Consider the following 20,629-nt stretch of genomic DNA (forward strand, 5'->3'; position numbering starts at 1 on the left):
AAACTTTAGATGCATGTACCACTTTGTCCATCTGGCTTTACGTGGGTACTAGAGGATTAAACCCAGGTTATCAGGCTTTACAAGCAAGCACTTTTAACCACAGAACCATTTCTCCAGCCCCTCAAATTAAGGTTATGATGTACACAAAAGTTCCCTGAACTTTAAGGAACTCAATCAATACCTTTTGTTTACTTGAGAGAGAGTTCTGTGTACAACATTATGAGAGGTGTACTATAGTTCTGGCCTTTTGCAGAAATGGAACAGATTTCCAGGGGACAGGGGACTTGCCAGAGATCATAAGCTAGAATGCAGCACTGTTGTCAATGGGCCCTATGACCAGCTCTGGCAGGGAGGCACTTGGTCAAACAACCCCATGTCTACTTACTGGCTTCTTCTTTAACTTTATCCATTTCTGCCATTAATGAAACTTCTTTGTCAATGATGCTAGGGAAAAACAAAAACAAAAACAACAAAAGCTTAATCAAAGATAAGCTTCTAGTAGGCACTGTGAGTAAATGAAGAAAGATTTTCATTATATAAAATTCAGAAATAGCTTAAATATTTTGTTGCTACAATGCCAGCAGTACCCTGTCTCCAAACCTCAGGCAATATGGAGATGTTCCCAAGGATGGCACAATGACATCTCCTGATTGCATCATTGTCAACACACTAGAAATACTTTCATTTTTTTTTAAAAAATATTTATTTGCAAGGGGAGAGAGAGAGACAGAGAGAGAGAGAGAGAGAGAGAGAGAGAGAGAGAGAGGGAGGGAGAGAAATGAACATGCTGGGTCCTCCAGCCACTGCAAACAAATACCAGATGCATGGGCCACTTTTGAACTAACCCCAGTCTTTGGCCTCTGCAGGTAAGTGACTTAGCCACTGAACAATCGCTCCAGCCCCCAAATCCAGATTTTCAGAAGTACTGCTTCCAATGTAAATTTGGGGTAGTTTTGTCTTATACATTCCAATATCCCAAAACAATGAGAAGCATTTGAAAAGCTCCTCTCACTCTCCTCAACAACTGTAGTTCCCAAACTCTCCGAGCTCTAGAGCGCCACTATCCCAGCTTCTGGCTGGGAGGGAGTTGGCCCAGTTCTCATGTAGACAGTCCTGGGATTCCACTGACCAAGGTGCGCCTGGGCTTTCCATCTGCCAACTCTATAACACTCTATGCTCTCCCATTCACCCAAATAAGCATACCAGCATTTCCCCCAATGTTATTATCCAAGTTTTTTCTTATCTCAGTCCCTAATCCTACTTCCCCTCTCACAACTACTCATTACAAATTTCTATAGCCTTTCTCAGATTTGTCTATACAAGTATAGATATTAGATGTACTTTTAAAGTTTTATTTTGAACACAAATATTTTAATATAGACATATATCTAAAATTTAAGGATTCATTGGGACTATAACTATATTACTATATAACCTAAAATATTAACAATAATTTAATGTTGTCAGATATCTAGTCATTATCCAAATTTCCTCAATTGTCTCCTAAATCTTTTTAGCAACTTGTATCAGCCAGGATCTGAATAAGGCTTGTTTTGTAATTGATGATTTTTTTTTCTTTTTTCTTTTTTTATTTCTGGTTTTTCTAGCCTAGGCTGACCTGGAATTCAGTATGTAGTCTCAGGTGGCAATCCTCCCACCTCTGCCTCCTCAGTGCTGGGATTAAAGGCATGTGCCACCATGCCTGGCTGACTGTTTCTTAAAGGTGGTTTAATCTACTGGTTCCTTTTCATCTGTTATCCTATCTCTTTTGTAAGTTATTTGAAGAAGCCAGGTTGCCCTGAAGAGTTTTATAAATTTACCATTAAATCTAGAAATTTGGTAAGATTCAAAATTGACTTCTTTCAGATAAAATACTTTATAATGTGTTGCATTTTTTTTTGTGTGTGTGTATAACTGGTAGAGTTATACATACAAAGTTTCCTCCTGAAGAAAACTCAACTCTGAATCTTAAGGTTCTACAATTATTTTAAATACAAAAGATCTCTCTATCTCTTTTTATCATATTAGTCATCATTGATGATCATCTTCTAGGTTAATGAGGTTTACCAAACGGGAATAGTTAACTTGTATCAGTCCTTTGTTTATTTACTGGAATGGAGCGTTTACCTAGCATCATCATCATGTACCATGTACATAACCCTTGTTCAATTTCCAGCTGAGAGGGTACACATGCGTGCTTATGAGACAGAGAGAGAGATTGACTATCAACTGCCATGTGGTTATGGAAAAGTATAGTTTGTACAGGTAAGGTATAATGCATGCTTGATTCTTTCCTTTTTTTAGTCAGTTTTCAAAAGATAGTTGGTTGTTGGGCTGGAGAGATGGCTTAGCCATTAAGATACTTGCCTGAGAAGCCTAAGAATCCAGGTTTGATTCCCCAGTACCCACATAAGCCAAATGCACAGGGTGGCACATGTGTCTGGAGTTCATTTGCAGTGGCGGGAGGCCCTGGTGTCTCTTCCTCTTTCCCTCCCTCTCTTTTCAAATAAATAAATATTTTATAAAACATAGTTGGGGGGCTGGAGAGATGGCTTAGCAGTTAAGCGCTTGCCTGTGAAGCCTAAGGACCCCGGTTCGAGGCTCGGTTCCCCAGGTCCCACGTTAGCCAGATGCACAAGGGGGCGCACGCATCTGGAGTTTGTTTGCAGTGGCTGGAAGCCCTGGCTCGCCCATTCTCTCTCTCTCCCTCTATCTGTCTTTCTCTCTGTCTGTCACTCTCAAATAAATAAAAAAAAACAAAAAAACATAGTTGGTTCTTAAGCATCACTCAAAGCTGATTAATGAGATGCTTTTGTTGTATAGTTTAGTTATGAACTCCTATTTAATATGTTTCAATACGCATCAATTATCATCCTTATCACAATTCAGACTGGTCTATTAGATATACTTTAAAATTTTTAAAGTGTGTTTCAAAGTGTTTAAACTTTAAAGTGCATTTAAAAGTGTGTTCTGGGGCTTGAGAGATGGCTTAGCAGTCAGGCGCTTGCCTGCGAAGCCTAAGAACCCCAGTTCGAGGCTCAGTTCTCCAGGACAACCGTTAAAACTAGATGCACAAGGTGGTGCCTGCATCTGGAGTTCATTTGCAGTGGCTAGAGGCCCTGGTGCGCCCATATTCATTCTCTATCTTTCTCTCCGGAATTCTGCAAGCTGAGTGGGTGTTGGGACAGGGGGGATGGAATGTGAAGAAACCTTTGCTAATATCTTCACTAGCTACAATGTCACTATCAGTTTTTGTCGACAGGATTTGTTAATATAGTTTTGTGTCCAGAGAGTTTACAACATGGACATCTGGGGTACAACACATATCCTCAGGTGGAACACATGTTAAACAAAGCCAGATACACACACAATAGGTATCTTAGACCTCTGGACTAGCAACAGGCGGGACGAAGGCTTACATGATAAATTGTTAATCTCCTAGTGCACACACTTGGGGACGTGAAAAGCTTATGATGTTGGCATCAAACCACGCCTTGCTTCTACAGGTATTTTAGCAAAGGGAGATCATCCTTGGGCATCTCAACACTGCCATCTATGTTTGGCTGCTTGCAAAACACAGAAACAAGCCCAGGGTTTCTGCTTAGCAGGACCTTGCTCCAACTGGATGGACAGACGCAAACCAAGCTCAGAGGTCAGCTAAGGAAGGTTAACTGTCTCCAGAGCATCTCACCACATTGGACCTGAGGGTCTTTGTGTTTTGCTTCCAGGGCACTAGTCTGTGGAAGGGAAGTGGATATGGCAGATAAATGAAGACAGGCCAACCCGTCCTCCTGCAGACTACCAGACAGTCAGGAGCCAGCACCACATCATGCTGAGCCCCAGACAGACAAGGAGTAGGTCGGGGAGGAAAGACTGCTAAGATAGCTTCCAAATGCCTTCGAAGCCTGGGAGTCCCAGCCCGCTATGTGAGTCCGTCGAGTCATTTATAAACACTACTCCGTCTTCTTAGAGGCACCAGGGCAGGTGTAAGCATTCCCCAGGGCTGCCTGATGGAAAACAACTCCACAGGGATCCTGGCAGAACCCTGGGGTGGGGCTATCAGATGTGTGTGGGGGGGTCTTCTGAGAGGAAAAGCATCAGGGTTGATGAGCCACAGATCACAGTCCTACTGAGACAGCAGAAACGTCACACTTGCTTTTGAGGTCCTCTGTAGACACATATTGGCCTGCAGTTGCCGTCCTAGGTGGCACCGTTAACTGGCCATGAACTAGGCCCTTGAGCTAGTGGCCCACTGCCTTACTGGAATGATCTCACTGGAGCCTCATGACAGCCCAGCAGGCACAAGCCCCGCCCGCTCTTTCCTTGACCCGGGCCTTGGTCCATGCCCTCTGTTGCCTCAAAGACAATGAGCCTCTTCAGCCTCCTCTCTTTATCCTATTAACTCTTCCTTCAAATCTTGACTATTATTGCTTCAAACAAACCCTGATTCAGATTTTTTTTTAAACTTCACCATTAGGAACTTGGACTACTATGGGTTGCTCAATGAAAACTGCTTGATGGTGCTAAACAGAAGGGAAGACAACATACTCATTTTTCTATGCCTAACAATTATGAAACTGCTTAACTGGTATTATTGCAGTGCTTGGCTATAAATCATGTTTATAAAAATTTATAAAAATCAATACTTTTTTGGTCATGGATAGAATCTAATCATTTAAGACATAAGCTTATGAATGAAAGTGCAGTGACATTCACCAAACACATGGGCTTTAGCTCAGAACCAAAATAGGTAGGTAGTGATTCTCTTTGCAAATTGGGATGGTTTAATTGTTGAAATAATGTGTTTTTCCCCATTAGTCTGAAATTCTAAGTATTGACTGTTTCTGCTTTTTGGTAGTGATTTTCTGCACCTGACAGAAATACAGATGAGATCGTGTATGTTCTGGATGGCATGGCCACAGACCCTGACAGAGCTCTTTAATTGGCTTGGAATAAGAATGCATCTACATGAGAAAAGCACACATAAAACCCACGCTGAACTCACATGTTTCAGCTGTACCCTTTATCCTTCCAAAATATGTCTCCTTTTATCTAAACTACTTGGATAATAAAATTTTATTTTGTTGCCATAAAAAGCTTTTATTATCAAAGCAATAGGATGTTAGGAGGAGATTACCATGGCAAAAACTTTATAGTTTATTATATAGTTAATCACAAAGATACAGTGTCATTTTATAAAAATTTTTCCACTGTCTTGATTCCTTTCTATAGGGAACTCATAACAGCAATAAAAAGAAGTAGGACTATTCTAGGAGAAACAGATGAATGATTTCCTGCTTTGTGGGAGACTCATCTTTCAGTCTACAGACAGACACTGAGTGTCTCGCTCGCTTCCATGAGCCATGTCAGGCCTAGTGATCTTCAACACTGAAGATGCCATACATGCTAGGCAAGTGGGCAGAGGACCATCATGGTTGAGAATCAGTGAAAGCAGAATTTCAGAGAGAACCTAAAGAAATATAGCTGCAACAACAGGCAGGATTGAATGTTAAATAGTTAAAACTGGGCCGAATTCCACCTCTGAAACTTTGCCTCAGGGAGACAGCAGAGAGAGAGGAATTGCCCGGAACCATGTGATCCCACACAGTTTTCTTCTGGACCTTCTTGTGGATCAAGTGATTCAGCCAGAGCTTCCTTAACTCTTCATCTGCCAGACAGACAGAGCAGGCTAGAGAACAGCGGGAATGAGACAGAGGCTGGCACAGGGCCTGTGACAGGTCAGACAAACTGTGGAAACTGTGTCCCAGCTCCACCGTGGAGAAAGGCAAGGTGCACATTGTGGGAAGACAGAATCCTAATGAATGCTGAAGGAATGGTTCCGTCTCTCTGACCTGCGCCCCGCAGTGAGCAGCCCCTGAATGAGCCATGAGCCCTAGTGCCAGGCTTCCAGGTATAAAGAGGTTCCATCTTCCTCCCCAGCCGGGCTTTCTCCTTATTACTGCTTAGGAGTAGGCGCCATGATGCCCCGGGCTGCCAGCAGCCTAGCAGAGTCCATGGGCCACTTGATGGGCCTACAGTTGCTTCCCTAGCAGGGAACATGGGAGGAATGGGACTGTGTTGCCTAAAAGCTTAGGGTTCTAGGTCCCTTCACTTGGGTAATGGGACAGTGTGCACCAGCAGGAGAGCAGAAAAACTTCCTCGATACATCGATAGACTAAGGTAATCTGTGTGTTCAATTTTCAGTCTAGCTCCCCAAGTATTCCAAACGTTTTTGAGCCCATGGAAAAACAGGTCAAGTTTAGCTCAGCTGTTTTTCAAGTATGGCAGATGCCAACAGAGCTTCTGACTTGGCTTGCTGGCCACGAATGTAGTGAGACTGTGTGTCCTTCTGAATTCCTAGGTTTAGGAGGACCAGCAGCTCGCACAGCACATGGCATGCACACCCATCTGGCACACTGCTGATCCAATCCCCAGTCCTTACTTCTCCACTGATAGGGGCTCTCTGGCCTGTGCGGGATCCTATGTGCTGGTTACACGAATGGTCACTTGCTCTTTCTCTTCACCACCCACACTGTTCTGTCCTCTCCAGCCTGTTCGGGTTGAGAAGTGTCTCTCCTACCCTTCACTTTTCCTGTTGCTGACTTCATTCCAGCCTCATTTTCAAGTATCTAGCTATGTTTGTTTATTTTCTACATTTCTGGGATTCTTGAATCTGTCACCTACTTGTACATTAAAAATTTATTTTATTTTATTTTATTTATTTGAAAGCGAGAGAGGGAAAGAGAAAGAGAGAGAGAGAGAGAGAGAATTTATTTGTAAGCAGAGAGGGACAAAGGAAGAGAATGGGCCCTGGCATGCCTTTAGCCACTGCAAACCAACTCCAGACACATGTGTCACTTTATGCATCTGGCTTTATATGGGTACTGGGGAAACAAACTCGTAAGGGACTCATCCTTCTTTTCCTTTAAAAAAATTATTTATTTGAAAGTAGACACATACACACGGTGGCTGGGTGGGGGAGAACACACACATATCAGGGCCTCCAGTGGCTGCAAACAAACTCCAGATGCACTTGCTAATTGGTGCATCTGGTTTTATGTGGGTATTGGGGAATCAAACCTGGTTAGTTAGGTTTTGCAGGCAAGCACCTTAACAGCTGAACAATCTCTCCAGCCCCTGGACTCATTTTCTGCTGGGAATTTTTTTAAATGACAAGAGTTATAAAATCCTGTAAGTCTAGAAATCCCATAACAGCAAATGCTCAACTGGAAAAATATATATTCCTCATATATGTCAATGTAGGATTTTTACATTTAGCTTTCTTTAATAAAATGTTTTTATTATTTTTGTAACTACTACTTAGTCTGGTTTCTTTTTAGAGAGCAGTAGTCTAGAAAAATAATTGTATGTCAGTTTTCAATAAAATATGATAGAATGTCACCCTCCACCATTTTTTTTTTTTTTTGAGGTAGGGTCTCTCTCTAGCCCAGGCTGACCTGGAGTTCACTCTGTAGTCTCAGGGTGGCCTGGAACTCATGGCAACCTCCTACCTCTGCCTTCTGAGTGCTGGGAGGGATTAAAGGAGTGCACCACTATAGCCGGCATCCTCCACCATTTTTTTTTTAAAGCTACACCTATAGGAAAAGAAAACAGACCGTCTGAGGATGTTAGTTGTCTTATTACATGAAGATTCCATTCAGAGAACTGAGCTAAAAATCTTCTTTCTTGTGTTTTAAAAGTTATTTATTTATTTTCAAAGAGACAGTGAAAGGGAGAGAAAAGAAGGGAGGGAATGGGCACACCAGAGCCTCCTACCACTACAAATGAATTTCAGATGCATGTATTACTTTGTGCATCAGGATTTACATGGGTACTGGGGAATCAAACCCAGGCTATCGGCTTTGTAAGCAAAGGCCTTTAACTGCTGAGCCATCTCTCCAGCCCCAAGCTAACATTCTTTTTCACAGTTTTACTTTGTTTTATTTTACACGCTCACTAAATAAAGGAAAATACAGGGGTGGAGAGACGGCTCAGTGGTTGAAGGCCTTTGCTTACAAAGCTTGATGGCCTGGGTTTGATTCCCCCAGTACTCACATAAAGCCAGATGCACTTAAGTAGCATATGTATTTAGAATTCGTTTGCAGTGTCAGGAAGCCATGGTGTGCCCATACTCACTCACTCTGCCTCTTTCCAATAGATAAATAATAAAATATTTAAAAAATGGAAACAGGAATCAGGAGAAAATTAAAAATCAAAATTATGGGCCTTTATGCCTATACATCCCAGTATTCAGGAGACAGAGGTAGGTGGATAACCTCAAGTTGGAGGCTAGCCTGGTCTATGTAACAAGTTCTGAGCAAGCCAGGGCTACCTGGCAAGACTTTGCCAAACACACACACACACACACACACACACACACACACACACACACAAAAGGTAAAAAGAATAAACTTGTAAAGCACAGTTATTTGTCTTACACACAAAATAAAACCAATCACTCTTAACACTTTTGTGTTTCCTTCCCAAAACATTTTTGAGAAGCAAATTTTGAGTGTGGAGGGTAATCCATGCAGAAGCCATCATGGTTGTTGGACATGGATAACTTGGGAACAGAGGCTTTTAAAAAAATTAATTATGGTCAGGCATGGTAGCTCATGCCGTTAATCCCAGCACTTGGGAGAGAGAGGTAGGAGGATCACTGTGAGTTCGAGGCCAGCCTGAGACTACAGAGAGAATCCCAGGTCAGCCTGAGCTAGAGTGAGACCCTACTTCGAAAAACTGAAACAAAAGTAACTGTGAACTTTACTGTTTGAACATATTCCATATTTGTGGGTATAGATGCTTTAAGAAGCTGATGCACAAGAAGGATAAGAAATGATGTCATATCCACCGCAGGGCAACCAGGCCTAGCCTTTACTGTCCCAGCTTCCTTACAGGCTCCTGTTCCTGGGCACTCAGGTGAGGAGGGAGGGAGGGAAAGAGGGAACCTGTCTCCCCGGCCTTCTCTTTGTTCTCTCAAAACATCCTGTTCCAGCCAGTAGCTTCAAAAGTGGGAACACAAATAAAATATTAAACTCTAAAAAGTAGGCTTTCCAAATCTTTTGCACACAGATTAATAGTAATTCACATGCAAAATCTATAAATGGATTTTCTGATTTGAGAGACATGTGTTCAAAATTCATTTATTAATGGAGTGAGACCCAAGGAATTGAATCCCCATGCCCCAGAGCATATCTTTCATGCTTTTGGTTCTTTCTATATGGGATCTTCTGTTTCCCTTCTCCATCTGGTAAACTTTAGTCTTTTTTCTGGATCCAACTCAAATGCCACCTCAGAGATGAAACCCTTTCCTAAATAGCCAGCCAGGGCTGCCTTCCTATCTCTTCTCCCCACAGCTCCCTTGCAGTACTTGCCACAGTGCACATATGTGGCTTGTTTCTGTCTGTAACCTGGACTTTTCAGGGAAGAGACAGTCTCTCTCAGGATGTCTAGCAGTGTTTCATGAAGTGGTGCTTGGTCTCCACTGGACTGGGACTCAATGAATGCAGATTCTTGGGCCCTACCCCACTCCAACGGAATCAGAATCTCTGGGGAGGGCAGCCAGGTGCATCTCACATACAAGGAAGTTTGGTAAGTGCCATTGGGGACATGTTCAGGACACATTCATCTAAGTATGGAATGGCTGGATGGGGAAAGGGACAGAGAAAGGTATGGTGAGACATGATAGGAGAAGGTGAACTATCCTAGTAGCAACTCAGGCCTTTCGGAATCAGGGGTCCCTATGTTTTACGTCTCTCTTCACTAAGCAAATAACAGCAAAATGGTAATGTAATACCCACATCTCATGGATGAGATCCACTGCATGCTAGGTACCTACAAGTCAGAGAAGGCTAACTTAACCTCTTCCTACTGTATAAGGGAAAGCATCTTTTCAATGCTGTGTGGGAAGGAAGAGGGCATCCGTCATGGGTTAGGCTAGAAATTTTCTAGAATAATCTGGTAAGTGCATTACCTTGCCTATGAATTTTCATAAAACCTGTAGAAATTGATAGCGGTATTTTTCTTTTGTAGCTAAGAAGAAACTCAACTAGCTGTGGGGCTGGAATATGTGGGGATGAGATTTACACCCCATTCCCTCCAACTCTACACCCATGCTCCCTAACTAAGTGGCTAATAAACATTGGAAATGTGACTTTTATAACAACATGGCTTAGTGAGAATTAAGAGTTTACAGCCAGTGAAAGAACAATGCAGCACACATATACAGGACTCTGTCACACTGCCTGCGTGGACGGCCTGGCTACGTGATGTGCTGCTGTCTGAGCTGACAAACTGTCCAAAATGAATCTGCAGTCTTCTTCGCTGCTAGTCCAGTAAGTAAAATCAGCCTCAAGACCCATTCTAAAATTATAATCTAGAATAGCTCTCTTTTAAATATTATAATGCATTTGCTATCTAGACTAATGCTTAAGAACAAATTCATCTTTCTTTCCCAGAGAAAATGGATTATGCATTTTTAAAAATAGCATACTCTAGTACCCGATGGGAATATGTGGGTAGAACAATTTGCTAAATCTCTTCTTATATTTCCATTCTACGATGAATGTGAACACTTTCTTTTCAGAAGCATGGTACAAGGCTGGTTGATTGGCAGCCTTCATTTGCTGAAAAGATTCAGAAATTTTTTCAGATTTCAAGACAAAATCAGATTCAATTTCTCATCTTCAGCTCTTATTCGGCAAAGAAGTCTGCAGTGAACGTGAGGCGACCCTCAGGCCCAAGTGCACAGCAATCACTATGGCAGTAGTCCACACACAGCCCAGGAAGGCTATTAATGTGCAGGGCGATTTGTGCTGGTTTCCTGGGACTGCACCTAAACTGAAAAGGCCAGTTCAGTGCTTTTTGTATTTATCAGCTTGCTCTTCCTTCATGTCAACTGATTTAGTCCTTGCAGTGGCCCTGGGGAAACATCTAATGCGCAGAAAAACCTTCGGGAGGAAAGAAAATAGGAAAAGGGAAGCTTTCACCTCCAAAGAGTGAGCCACACATATTTAGAACGACACATATTCACAAACGAGGCAAGGTTTGAAATACACTGTGCCACAGGGACTTGCCTCAGTCACAAAGTCACAGGAACCTTGGGTTTCTCTATGTTATATTGTATTTGCCCCTTCACAATTTCAGAATGGATCCTGGAGCTTATTTCTGTTTATTGGATTGTGCGGAGTGAGGAAAAGGAGTCATTTTCAGCAATTTGTCAGCTAGACAGAAACAAAAATCATCTGTATAGCTCTCTTGAGGCATACATGTATTTATTAGCTTCTTTTATTACTGTCTTTTTGTAGCCTTTGCAAATGTGTGCTCATCTCCATATTTTGTGCTCTTTTAATATTCTCACATGATATGGAATACTGGGTAGGAAGGCAGAAGAAGTTTGTTTAATTTCCTTTGTATAGTGTTTTGTACAACTCAAGAGCAGGTGGGTACTTAGAAAAACCATTTGATAAGAAAAGAAAGGATTACTTAGGCTTGTTTGCACAGGTTTCGATCAATGGGAAGATTGTATTCACTTTTAAGAACAGAAGGACAGAGACCTTTGATTAAAATTTCTAAATGAAAATGATAATACAAACTTTTGATTTTGTTAAAAAACAAAGCTTCATAACCTAATCTCTTGATTTTAGTCTTCATTATGTGTCTAGTCTAAGAGCTAGCAAAACCTAGCAATTGTTTAACATGTTCCTGATAATTAAATAGGGAATTTAAAGCATTGTGCAACCATTATGTAACAATGTCAAGTAACTGGAAAGGCTCCTCAGGTGGATTCTGTTACTGGTAATCCCATTGTAAACAGCCCTGTTGACAGGCACACAGAAAAAGCATCGTTTGATGAGTTATAACCACACTTCCCCAGAAACCTCTTGATCCCAGCGTGCACACTAGGGATGCTTATTTAGGTCACATTGGTTTTACAATGACATTTATACTCACCCACCCCCCTGGTTATATCAACATCCTTCATGTGACTGAACTCACATCCCAAATCTGCTTGCTGTCACATAACACATGTTTTGTGACACAGCACCACTTCCAGTATTCTTTTCATCTAATATGCATCCTTCCTATCAACATGTATGCAGCTTCATAATTCTAATGAGTTTCCTAATTAAGAGAGGGACATTAAATGGCCATGATTCTGTTCAACCACCTTTGTACCATAAGCTATGCAAGAAGACCTTCCGCTTCATTCAGTGTAAGAACAATAAGGGCTGGCACACCTGAGAATGCCACTGACATTGGAGAAGTTGGGCATCTGCCATGTGTGCCCAGCAGTCTCAAGTAATACTGCTGCCTGGCTGAAGCCAGAGAAGAATAACCCCCACCAGATGCTTAATGGAACAATTCCCCACTGTACTTATCTTTACGTGCCTCCGATCTTCATCCTAATCCTGGCCTCACTGTGATATTTGGCTTTATTACGAAATGAGAAAAAGACTCTGGTCAAGACAGAATGGCTAATGAAACTGACTGCCTGTCATTAGCTACAACCTTCAGTTCTTAATTTTTCCATTTTCTTCTAAGGTTGGAGTTGAATTCTATAATGAAAACAGAACAACAAAAAAGAGCAAAGCTCTCATTTTTTTTACACTACAATATAATTGTTTTTTTCTGATCTCAAGGAGGCAAAAATGTAATTTGACCTTTAAGATGTGTAGCTAGAATGCTTGTTTCAGGCGGCATGGAAAAACTATTTTCCTACTGCTCTGACTGAAAAGAGAAGGCATTATGTTATACTTTTGGGGTATGTAAGTGACTGTCAAGGAAATCTTCCTCTACCATCCTCACTAGTGGCTTTGGAAGATGGGGTGCAGGAAGCCAGATGTTCACAGGGTTGTCAAGGGTGGTCTGTTCTTTCCTCAAGGAGTGGCCATGCAACAGGCCTGAGGCTACACTGGGTCTGTGGCAGCATTACTGACATCTTAGGCCAGTGAGCTTCTTGTTATGGGAGCATGGACAGGCAGAGGCGACCTGGGTTTCATGAGTCCTACCAGAAGCTGACAGAAATCTATCTCATAGTTGGGATGGCAATATTGCCACACCGACTATCTCCTAGGGGGCAAATTCACCCAGCTGAGACCACTGCTCTGTCTTCAGACTTATTATTCCCTTTATAGGACTCTCAACTAATGGTTTGTAACTACAGATACACAAGAGGATCACCTGGATTTTTTTTTAAAGCAATACAAATAAGAAAAATAAAAAAGCCTAATTATTTTTGGGACTACAGAAATCAGAATTTCTTGGGATGGTACTAAGGCAAAGACTGAACACAAATCTCTAAGCATATTTAATTATAAGTTCACACAATACAGTTTAGTATAGAAAGAATTAATTAATTTACAGGTATAATTTTTCAGTCAATATTAAGTTATCCTCAAAGAGAATGAATAAAAAACACAAAAGGTGTAGAAAAACTCTGCTGGTAGCATTGTATGGACAGCAAGGTATCACACAAAAGGTGATAAAAGTTTGGAGGGAGGGTGAGGGAAGGGTGGGGAGAGAAAGAGTATTGAGGTGGTGGCATCAACCAACAAGGTGAGAATTGTACTGCATGATAAACCTGCAAACGTGAGGCATGAAGGTCTTGTTTGAATTCAAACTAAAGATGTTCCAATAACTTTATATGATTTGGGCATTTCAGGAGCAGCCACCTGGGAATACTGGATTGGTAGTTACTTAGGTGATAATGAAACATAAGTCCTATTGGCAAATTCTTATTTGGGAAGCCTTTTCAAGCTCACATCTTAGAACAAAGATATATTTACAATGTCACAGAGATGCTATCCGGCCGGTGTGTTGGGCCACCCGGTTGGCTACTCGTACACTGTGTGCAGCACAGGTTTGCCTGGCTTCCAACAGGGCTTCAGTAGCAAGCGAGAGAGTGTGAGAGATGCTGGAAAAAGATAAACTCATCTCCAAGTAGCTATTTCTTCAACCTGAAATTCTCATGTTAGAGCTGTTCTTTCTCCTGGGACGGAGTGTCAATGTCAACAGAGCTAGTTAGTATAAGGTTTGGGAGTGACCAAGACCACGCAAACCACTCGGAGGCAAAGATGAAAGCCTTTATTCAAGAAAAACAGGAGCTTCCAGGGCTGACTCACAAGAGAGGAGCACAGCTAACCTGAGTTTCTAGACTCTGGGCTTTTGAGGGCTTTACATTTGGGGGAATGTGAGGAAGGGAAAAGAACTCCTTTGTTGTTTACATTAGCCATTTCACATAGCTAGGGTGTGAGACCAGAACAGTGAGAAAAGGGGCAGGAAACCATGACCTGGGGCATTTTAGGCAAGGAAGGGATAATGGCTGGGGAGTTTCTTGAGGAATGTGGATAAGTCCTACTATCCTTGGTGACTCCATTTTGGGAGCCCGTCCTGACCTAACAGTTAGTTAACATGCAGATATGTTAAATCATGAAGCCAACAGGTTCATGAATTACATAAGATGAATGAGTTTCAGGATTAGAAAGAAGACAAATGACATGGGGATACCCCAAGTTCCTGTGCTGAGTGAAGTAGCAGTGAAGAACCCTGGTCTGTGGGTGACAGCAAGGGGTTACCCCTTCTTTGCTGTGGAGGAGGATGTTGTTTGAAGGAAAAAGAGATGAAGGGAAAGGTGACAGAGGAAGGAAAAAAGGGGAAAGGCTGAGAGTAGGGCAAGCTGAAACTTCTGACTATTTCCAAAGCTTGTTTGGGCCATGCCTGGCCCTATTTCAGGAAGAAATAAACATAAGTTATAGGAACATTTTTGACCCCTTCCTCCAAAATGTGTGCTTTGACTAATTTCGCTTTTTAATTGGAAAACAAAGCAGTTTACAAAGATTGCCTGTCAATTTCAGTCTCTGCAACCCTACTCCCCCCCCCCCCCCCCCTCCCCGGCCAACCACCCCAACCTTAGCACCTCTGCTGGCTCTGGACCACCTTCCATTCCTTGAGAGTGCTCCATATTAGATGTTAAAACGACAACAGCACCTACCAGAATGTTTAAAGCCTTGTTCTGGAATATTTGCTCTCCTGGCACATGGCAGAAATATCAAGTATTATTCTTTCCTCAATTTTTTTTCCCCAATTTAATGTTTTATTGCTTATTTTAAGCCTTCACAATCAACTTGGACATACATACACTCATTTGAGATGGGAAGCAGAACTAGTTTGCACACAAAGCAATTAAATCTGGTAGCTAGGGTTCCAAAGGATGAATATTTTCCAGTTGTGGTAGGAGGCCAATCATACAGAAAAGAAACCAGCTGTTTCATGTTAGTTCCTGATGTGACTTTTCATGCTCATGCTGCCAAGTTTATTTTCTGTGCAGACATATTGTGAGAAGATTGTGTCATCTTTGTTACTCTCTCAAATCCCCAGTTCCTTCTGGGGAAATGAGAATGCCCTGTTAGGGTCAGTTAGCCTAAGTGACTATCTCCTGGTGAAATGCCAACTTAGATGCTATAGCTTCACTACTTAGTGGTTTTTCTTAATAACCACTGAGCAAGTATTGTTCACAACCTGATTGGTAAGGAAAAGCATCCAGATCATTGGGCCCTGGTGTGTCCTCACTATGCATGGAGGGTGTGCAAACAACTGCTTTTTCCTGGCTTCTGGATATCATTGTGCCCATGAACTGTGGCAGGATTTTTGGTAGCTTTTCACCAAGCAGAACTCATGTCTTCAGGCTGGCACTTTGGTGGCAAAGTGAGTGTTTTGATGTTTTTTTTTTTTTTTTTAAACCTGAAAGTTTCTGTGTCTAAAGGACATGCAATGCCTGTTCAGTACTTGGGGGGGGGGGGGCGTCAGTAGAACTGGTTGGCCCAGAGTGAGAAGAGAGGAACTGGGAATGTGTAGTGGTTTGAATGCAAAATGCTCCCCACAGCCTCATGTGTTTGAATGCTTCATCCCCAGGTACTGGCGCTGTTGGAGAAGGGTATGGAGCCTTTGGGGGGAGGATGGAGCCTTGCTGGAGGAAGTATGTCACTGGGGGTGGGCCTTCAGTTTTACAGCCAGCCGTGCTTGACAAATGTCTCTTGCTACTCCTCCCTGCAGATGTGAAGATGTGACTCTGGCACTCTGCTCCTGGCATGATGGAAACTTCCCCTTGAAACTGTAAGCCAACATAAACCCTTTCCTTGCATAACCTGCTTCTGGTTGGGTGTTCTGTCCCAGCAACAAGAAAGTGACTGATACAGAGTGGATGTGCCTGCCACTGAGGACCATGTGCATTAACCTCTTTTTCAGAAATCCAGAGGACTTAACTTGCATCTTCTATATCTAGACATTCCTGGTTCATCCTAATGTTCACTTGTGTTTAAATGGGTGGCATTATACTTGTAGTTCCTTCTATCTGTTGGTGTAGGTGATTTTACCATCAATAGAAACATTTCTTTATAAAAGAAATCTTCTAAGCTGTCTTTGTCAATTTGGTGAGCTGATATTTTTCAAGAGTACCACAATTCCTAAAATTCATCCTTTCTTCCCTCTTAGGAAACAAGAAGGAGGCTTTGTCCAAGTACGTCACCATGCTGGCGGGGCTGTAGGCTTATTTGGACCAGTTTTCCATTTGGCACAATGGTTGTGTTTTAGAAAGTACTTTGGTTTTATTTTTAAGTTAACGCTTACACAATTGATGTGGGATCATTTTTATTATTGGTTAGATCAGAAAATGAGCACTGTGGTTTACTCCCTATGTGGCCATTGCATATAGAGAAGGACTGGTCACTTGTTTTCTCTTTGGGTTTGGAGGGAAAATGCCCTCTTGTACCGGAGGTGACTTTCCAGCCTGGGAGAGCTCATTCAGAACTGATCTTCCCCATCAGGTTACAGTGCACTGGGAATCCGGCACATAGAAAATGCATACAACTTCCTTGGGGACTAGCTTTCCTGGCTCCATGCTTCAGTTCTTGAGGAGTAAAATGCCAGAGAATCTGTTGTAAATCTCAAGATGTCTTGTGACCTGTGTGCTGTTCATTTTACTAAGGAGAATGAACATAATAAAATGCACTCAGAGCAGCTGCAGGAGAGGTGAGCTGAGGTTACTGCTACACATGGTCAGTTAGTGAATGAGTCACTCAGATGGAAGGTATCACACAGGGGTCCTCAGGGGAAGGGCTCTCTCTCCAACGCCATACAAATGAACAGGGCAGACAACTCTGGTGAACCTGATAACTAACATCTCTGGACCAGCATTGGCAAACTGTAACCCCCAGGAGCCAATTAGCCTGCTGCCTTTCTGCATTGTTGATGGCTGCTTTTAGCTACAAAAGCAGAGCTGACTGACTGCATGCCTGCAATGCTTCAAATATTTATGAGTGGGCCCTGTAGTGATAAATTCTGTTAACCCTGGCTTTAGAGAACAGAAATTTGGCTGTCTTTACAAGCAACAGGGTGATTTACTTAGGGAATGACTGGAAAAGTCATATGACTATGCTAAGCTAATTATACCAACAATCACTATTATAGGATCTTTCCCTTTGATAAGCACTCACAAGTGTACTGGGAATTGCTTTGAATAATTGAAGAATTCCAGCGAAACCTGGATGACATGAATGGGTGGGTAAAAGATCCTTCATTATAAGGCCTGGGAGGGCCCAATGGTGACTGAAGGAAACAGTTTGCCTTCAAGTTTCTGTTATCTTTGCACCCTTGGGATTTTATACGTAGCAGATGGTTTAAAACTCATGAATTTTAGATTATGTCAGTGTGAAGCTTAATCCTTAGTTTTACACAACTCCACAGTTTCTGTTAAAAAGCACATCAGTGTCAAAGCAAGGCCTTTGAATGGGAAAACTATGCAGAAGATGTGATTAAATTCTAAAATCACAGGAGGCCAAAGAGATACAGGAAACAAGTTCCATGAACCTAGGTACCTTGGTCATGTGTTTTCTTTCTCTTACAATTTTTTCCTCTTCTTTCTTTCCTTCTTTTTTTCAAACAAAAGCTACAGAGAGTTAAGACAGATAGAGAACGAGCTTGGGCATGCCAGGGCCTCCAGCCAGTACAAATGAACTTCAGATGCATGTGTCACTTTGTGCATCTGGCTTTATGTGGGTACTGGGGAACTGAACCTGGGTCATTAGGGTTTGCAGGTAAATGCCTTAACCACTGAGCAATCTCTCTAGCCCCTCCTCTTATTTTTGATGTGAGCACCTTGATTTTGCTTGGGGGCTTCAGCTCTCAGTTGGGGTTGAGCTGGAACTTACTCTATTGCTAACTGTGGTAAGACTGTCCCTCTTGTCAAGGTTTTAAAGGTATATATGTGACCAGAACCAACCAATGGAAATTACCCTTGGTCTTTTGCTGGGAAGCAAATTCTTCTCCTAGTTTTCAGAGGCTAAGACTGATGTAAGCCTGGAGCTGCTAGGGCCACTATCTTTGTTGCCATGTAGAGGTATTTGTCTAAAAATGAAGTGAAAATAAACAGAACTAGGAGATCGTAGGCGATACTGAAATGAGAAAGAAGAGGGAGGAAAGGAGGCTGGTGAGAGAAGGAGGTAAAAGAGGGAGGGAGAAAGGGAGAGAGTGAGAAAGAGAGAGAGAGAGAGAGAGAGAGAGAGAGAGAGAGAGAGAGAGAGAGAGAGAGAGAGAACATTGACACTATAATTTTGGTTTAGAAACAAATTTGCCTGAATGATTTTTTTGGACTTTTTATGAATATTAACCAATCAATTCTCTTTTGTCTTTAGTGTGACTTGGGTTTCTCTCACTTAAATATGAAAAAGGTCTTAACTGGTAAACTAAGAATATTTTTCTATAATAACAACCACCAATACAAATAAGTAATATTGGTCTGGAGAGATGGCTTAGTGGTTAAGCACTTGCCTGTGAAGCCTAAGGACCCCGGTTCAAGGCTCGATTCCCCAGGACCCATGTTAGCCAGATGCACAAGGGGGCGCATGAATCTGGAGTTTGCTAGCAGTGTCTGGAAGCCCTGGCGTGCCCATTCTCTCCCTCTCCCTCTCCCTCTCTCTCTCTGTATGTGTGTGTGTCTCTTTCTCTGTCACACTCAAATAAATAAATAAAAATGAACAAAAGATATTTTAAAACAAGTAAGTGATATTTCAATTTGAACATGAACAAATGTTTAGGGCTCAAAGACACATTTTCCATCAAAACTGTTTGTAGGGGAGGGCAGGAGCCAAACCATATTAGTGCCTTTCCTTTCTCCTTCCTTCCTTTCCCCTTCTTCCCTTCCTCTTTCTCATTCTTTCTTTCTTCCTCTCTGTTCCTCCCTCTCTCCCTTCAAAAAGAAAACAGGTTTATTTAGCACAGTGCAAGGGGCAGTGGGCTGGGCAGTAATGACAGTGCTACCATTTCTTAATTATAGTTTTAATCAGGACTCTTATCATTAAGCTCACATATGATTTTTCTTTTTGTTAGAGAATTTCATAATGGTAACAAAGGACATATTTTGTTTTCTTGATAGCATTTATATTATTAGCCTTTCATGAATTTGTTAATAATATTATTTTGAGGCTTATTTTTAATTAACTTTTATTCTATAGCCTTCATATGCTTTGAGTCCACTTTAAACATCAGTGAACTATGTCCATCAGAGTTCTTCTTATTTAAATATTTCTCTTCTTTTTTATTCCTAAGATACACGCGTCTGCAAAGCTTAAAAAAAATCTGCCAGAGTGTTGTTCTGTGTTATGTATTAAGTAAACAATGTTTTCCATCTGATGCTTTTACAAGCTGTAGAAGAACTGAGCCTGTGAACTTACAGCTCCTTGGGTGAGTCACTTACCAGTTGTGTAATTCAGCAAAGGCTGCCTTGATCTTCTTCACAGAGCTGTCTGCTTCCTCCTTGATCATGACACGGTATCTAGTCAGAGAAACAGTGCAGCGCTGCAAATCCTTCACTGATTTCTCGATATTTGGGCCTAAAATTGATGTTAAGGAAAAAAAGTTAGCTTGACCACTTTATCCTTTATTTGTGAGCTAAACAACACAATCAACCCAATCAAAACAAGAGATTTGTCTTTTGCTTTTTTTAATGAAGAAAAAAGTTATCAAGAGGGGCCATCTTGTCTAGCTCTTGAGGATGCTGTGACTTCTCCAGTGGGGTCTCTGGCTGGGCCAGTGGGGGGTACACCTGTTTCTTTGTTCTTCAGAAAGAGGCTCTGATCATTATGTTCTATCATAAACAGCAGTGTCTTCTAATCTAAAGACCATTTGTGCTGTTGGCTCCCTCTGTAAACACCACTGTGCATGTTTCAAAGCCAGCAGGGCATCTGGAGGAGAAAAATGACACAGGGATTGGGAGAGGTACAAACAAGCAAGAGAGAAGATGGGGCACTCGTGCCAGGTACGCTGGCTCCTACCCCACGGTCCTGAGCCAGGCCTGAAATTACAGCAGTGGCAATAAAGCATCTCTTTGGGTGCCCATCTCGCCTGGTTTCCTGAAACTCTCACCAGGGTCTGCAGCATGCATGACAAGTATGGAAATATTCTTATGCTAATGAGGGCATGTTTCTTACATGACAGAAATCTCCCCCAAGAAATTGGAAAGAGTGTGCCAAGCCAAAGCAAGGAAATCTGATATACATGAAGATGAATCAGGGGATGATTTAATCTGGGAATCAGAAAGGAAGTGAATTTGTTCCTTTCATTTCTAAGACTAGCT

General features: G+C 42.0%; 1 protein-coding gene across 3 annotated transcripts in view; it reads right to left on the bottom strand.

Annotated features, from left to right (window-relative positions):
* Spats2l (spermatogenesis associated serine rich 2 like) overlaps window positions 1–20,629 on the bottom strand; it is a 175,670-nt gene that overhangs the window by 19,254 nt on the left and 135,787 nt on the right. For all 3 annotated transcript variants that reach the window (XM_045148145.1, XM_045148143.1, XM_045148144.1), the window contains 2 exons: window positions 19,751–19,886; window positions 386–444 (listed from right to left, as the gene is read on the bottom strand). In XM_045148145.1, coding sequence (XP_045004080.1) covers window positions 386–444; window positions 19,751–19,886 — 195 coding nt within the window. The remainder of the gene's footprint in view (window positions 1–385; window positions 445–19,750; window positions 19,887–20,629) is intronic.

Source organism: Jaculus jaculus, chromosome 4 (assembly GCF_020740685.1).
Source record: "Jaculus jaculus isolate mJacJac1 chromosome 4, mJacJac1.mat.Y.cur, whole genome shotgun sequence".
Lineage (NCBI taxonomy): Eukaryota > Metazoa > Chordata > Mammalia > Rodentia > Dipodidae > Jaculus > Jaculus jaculus.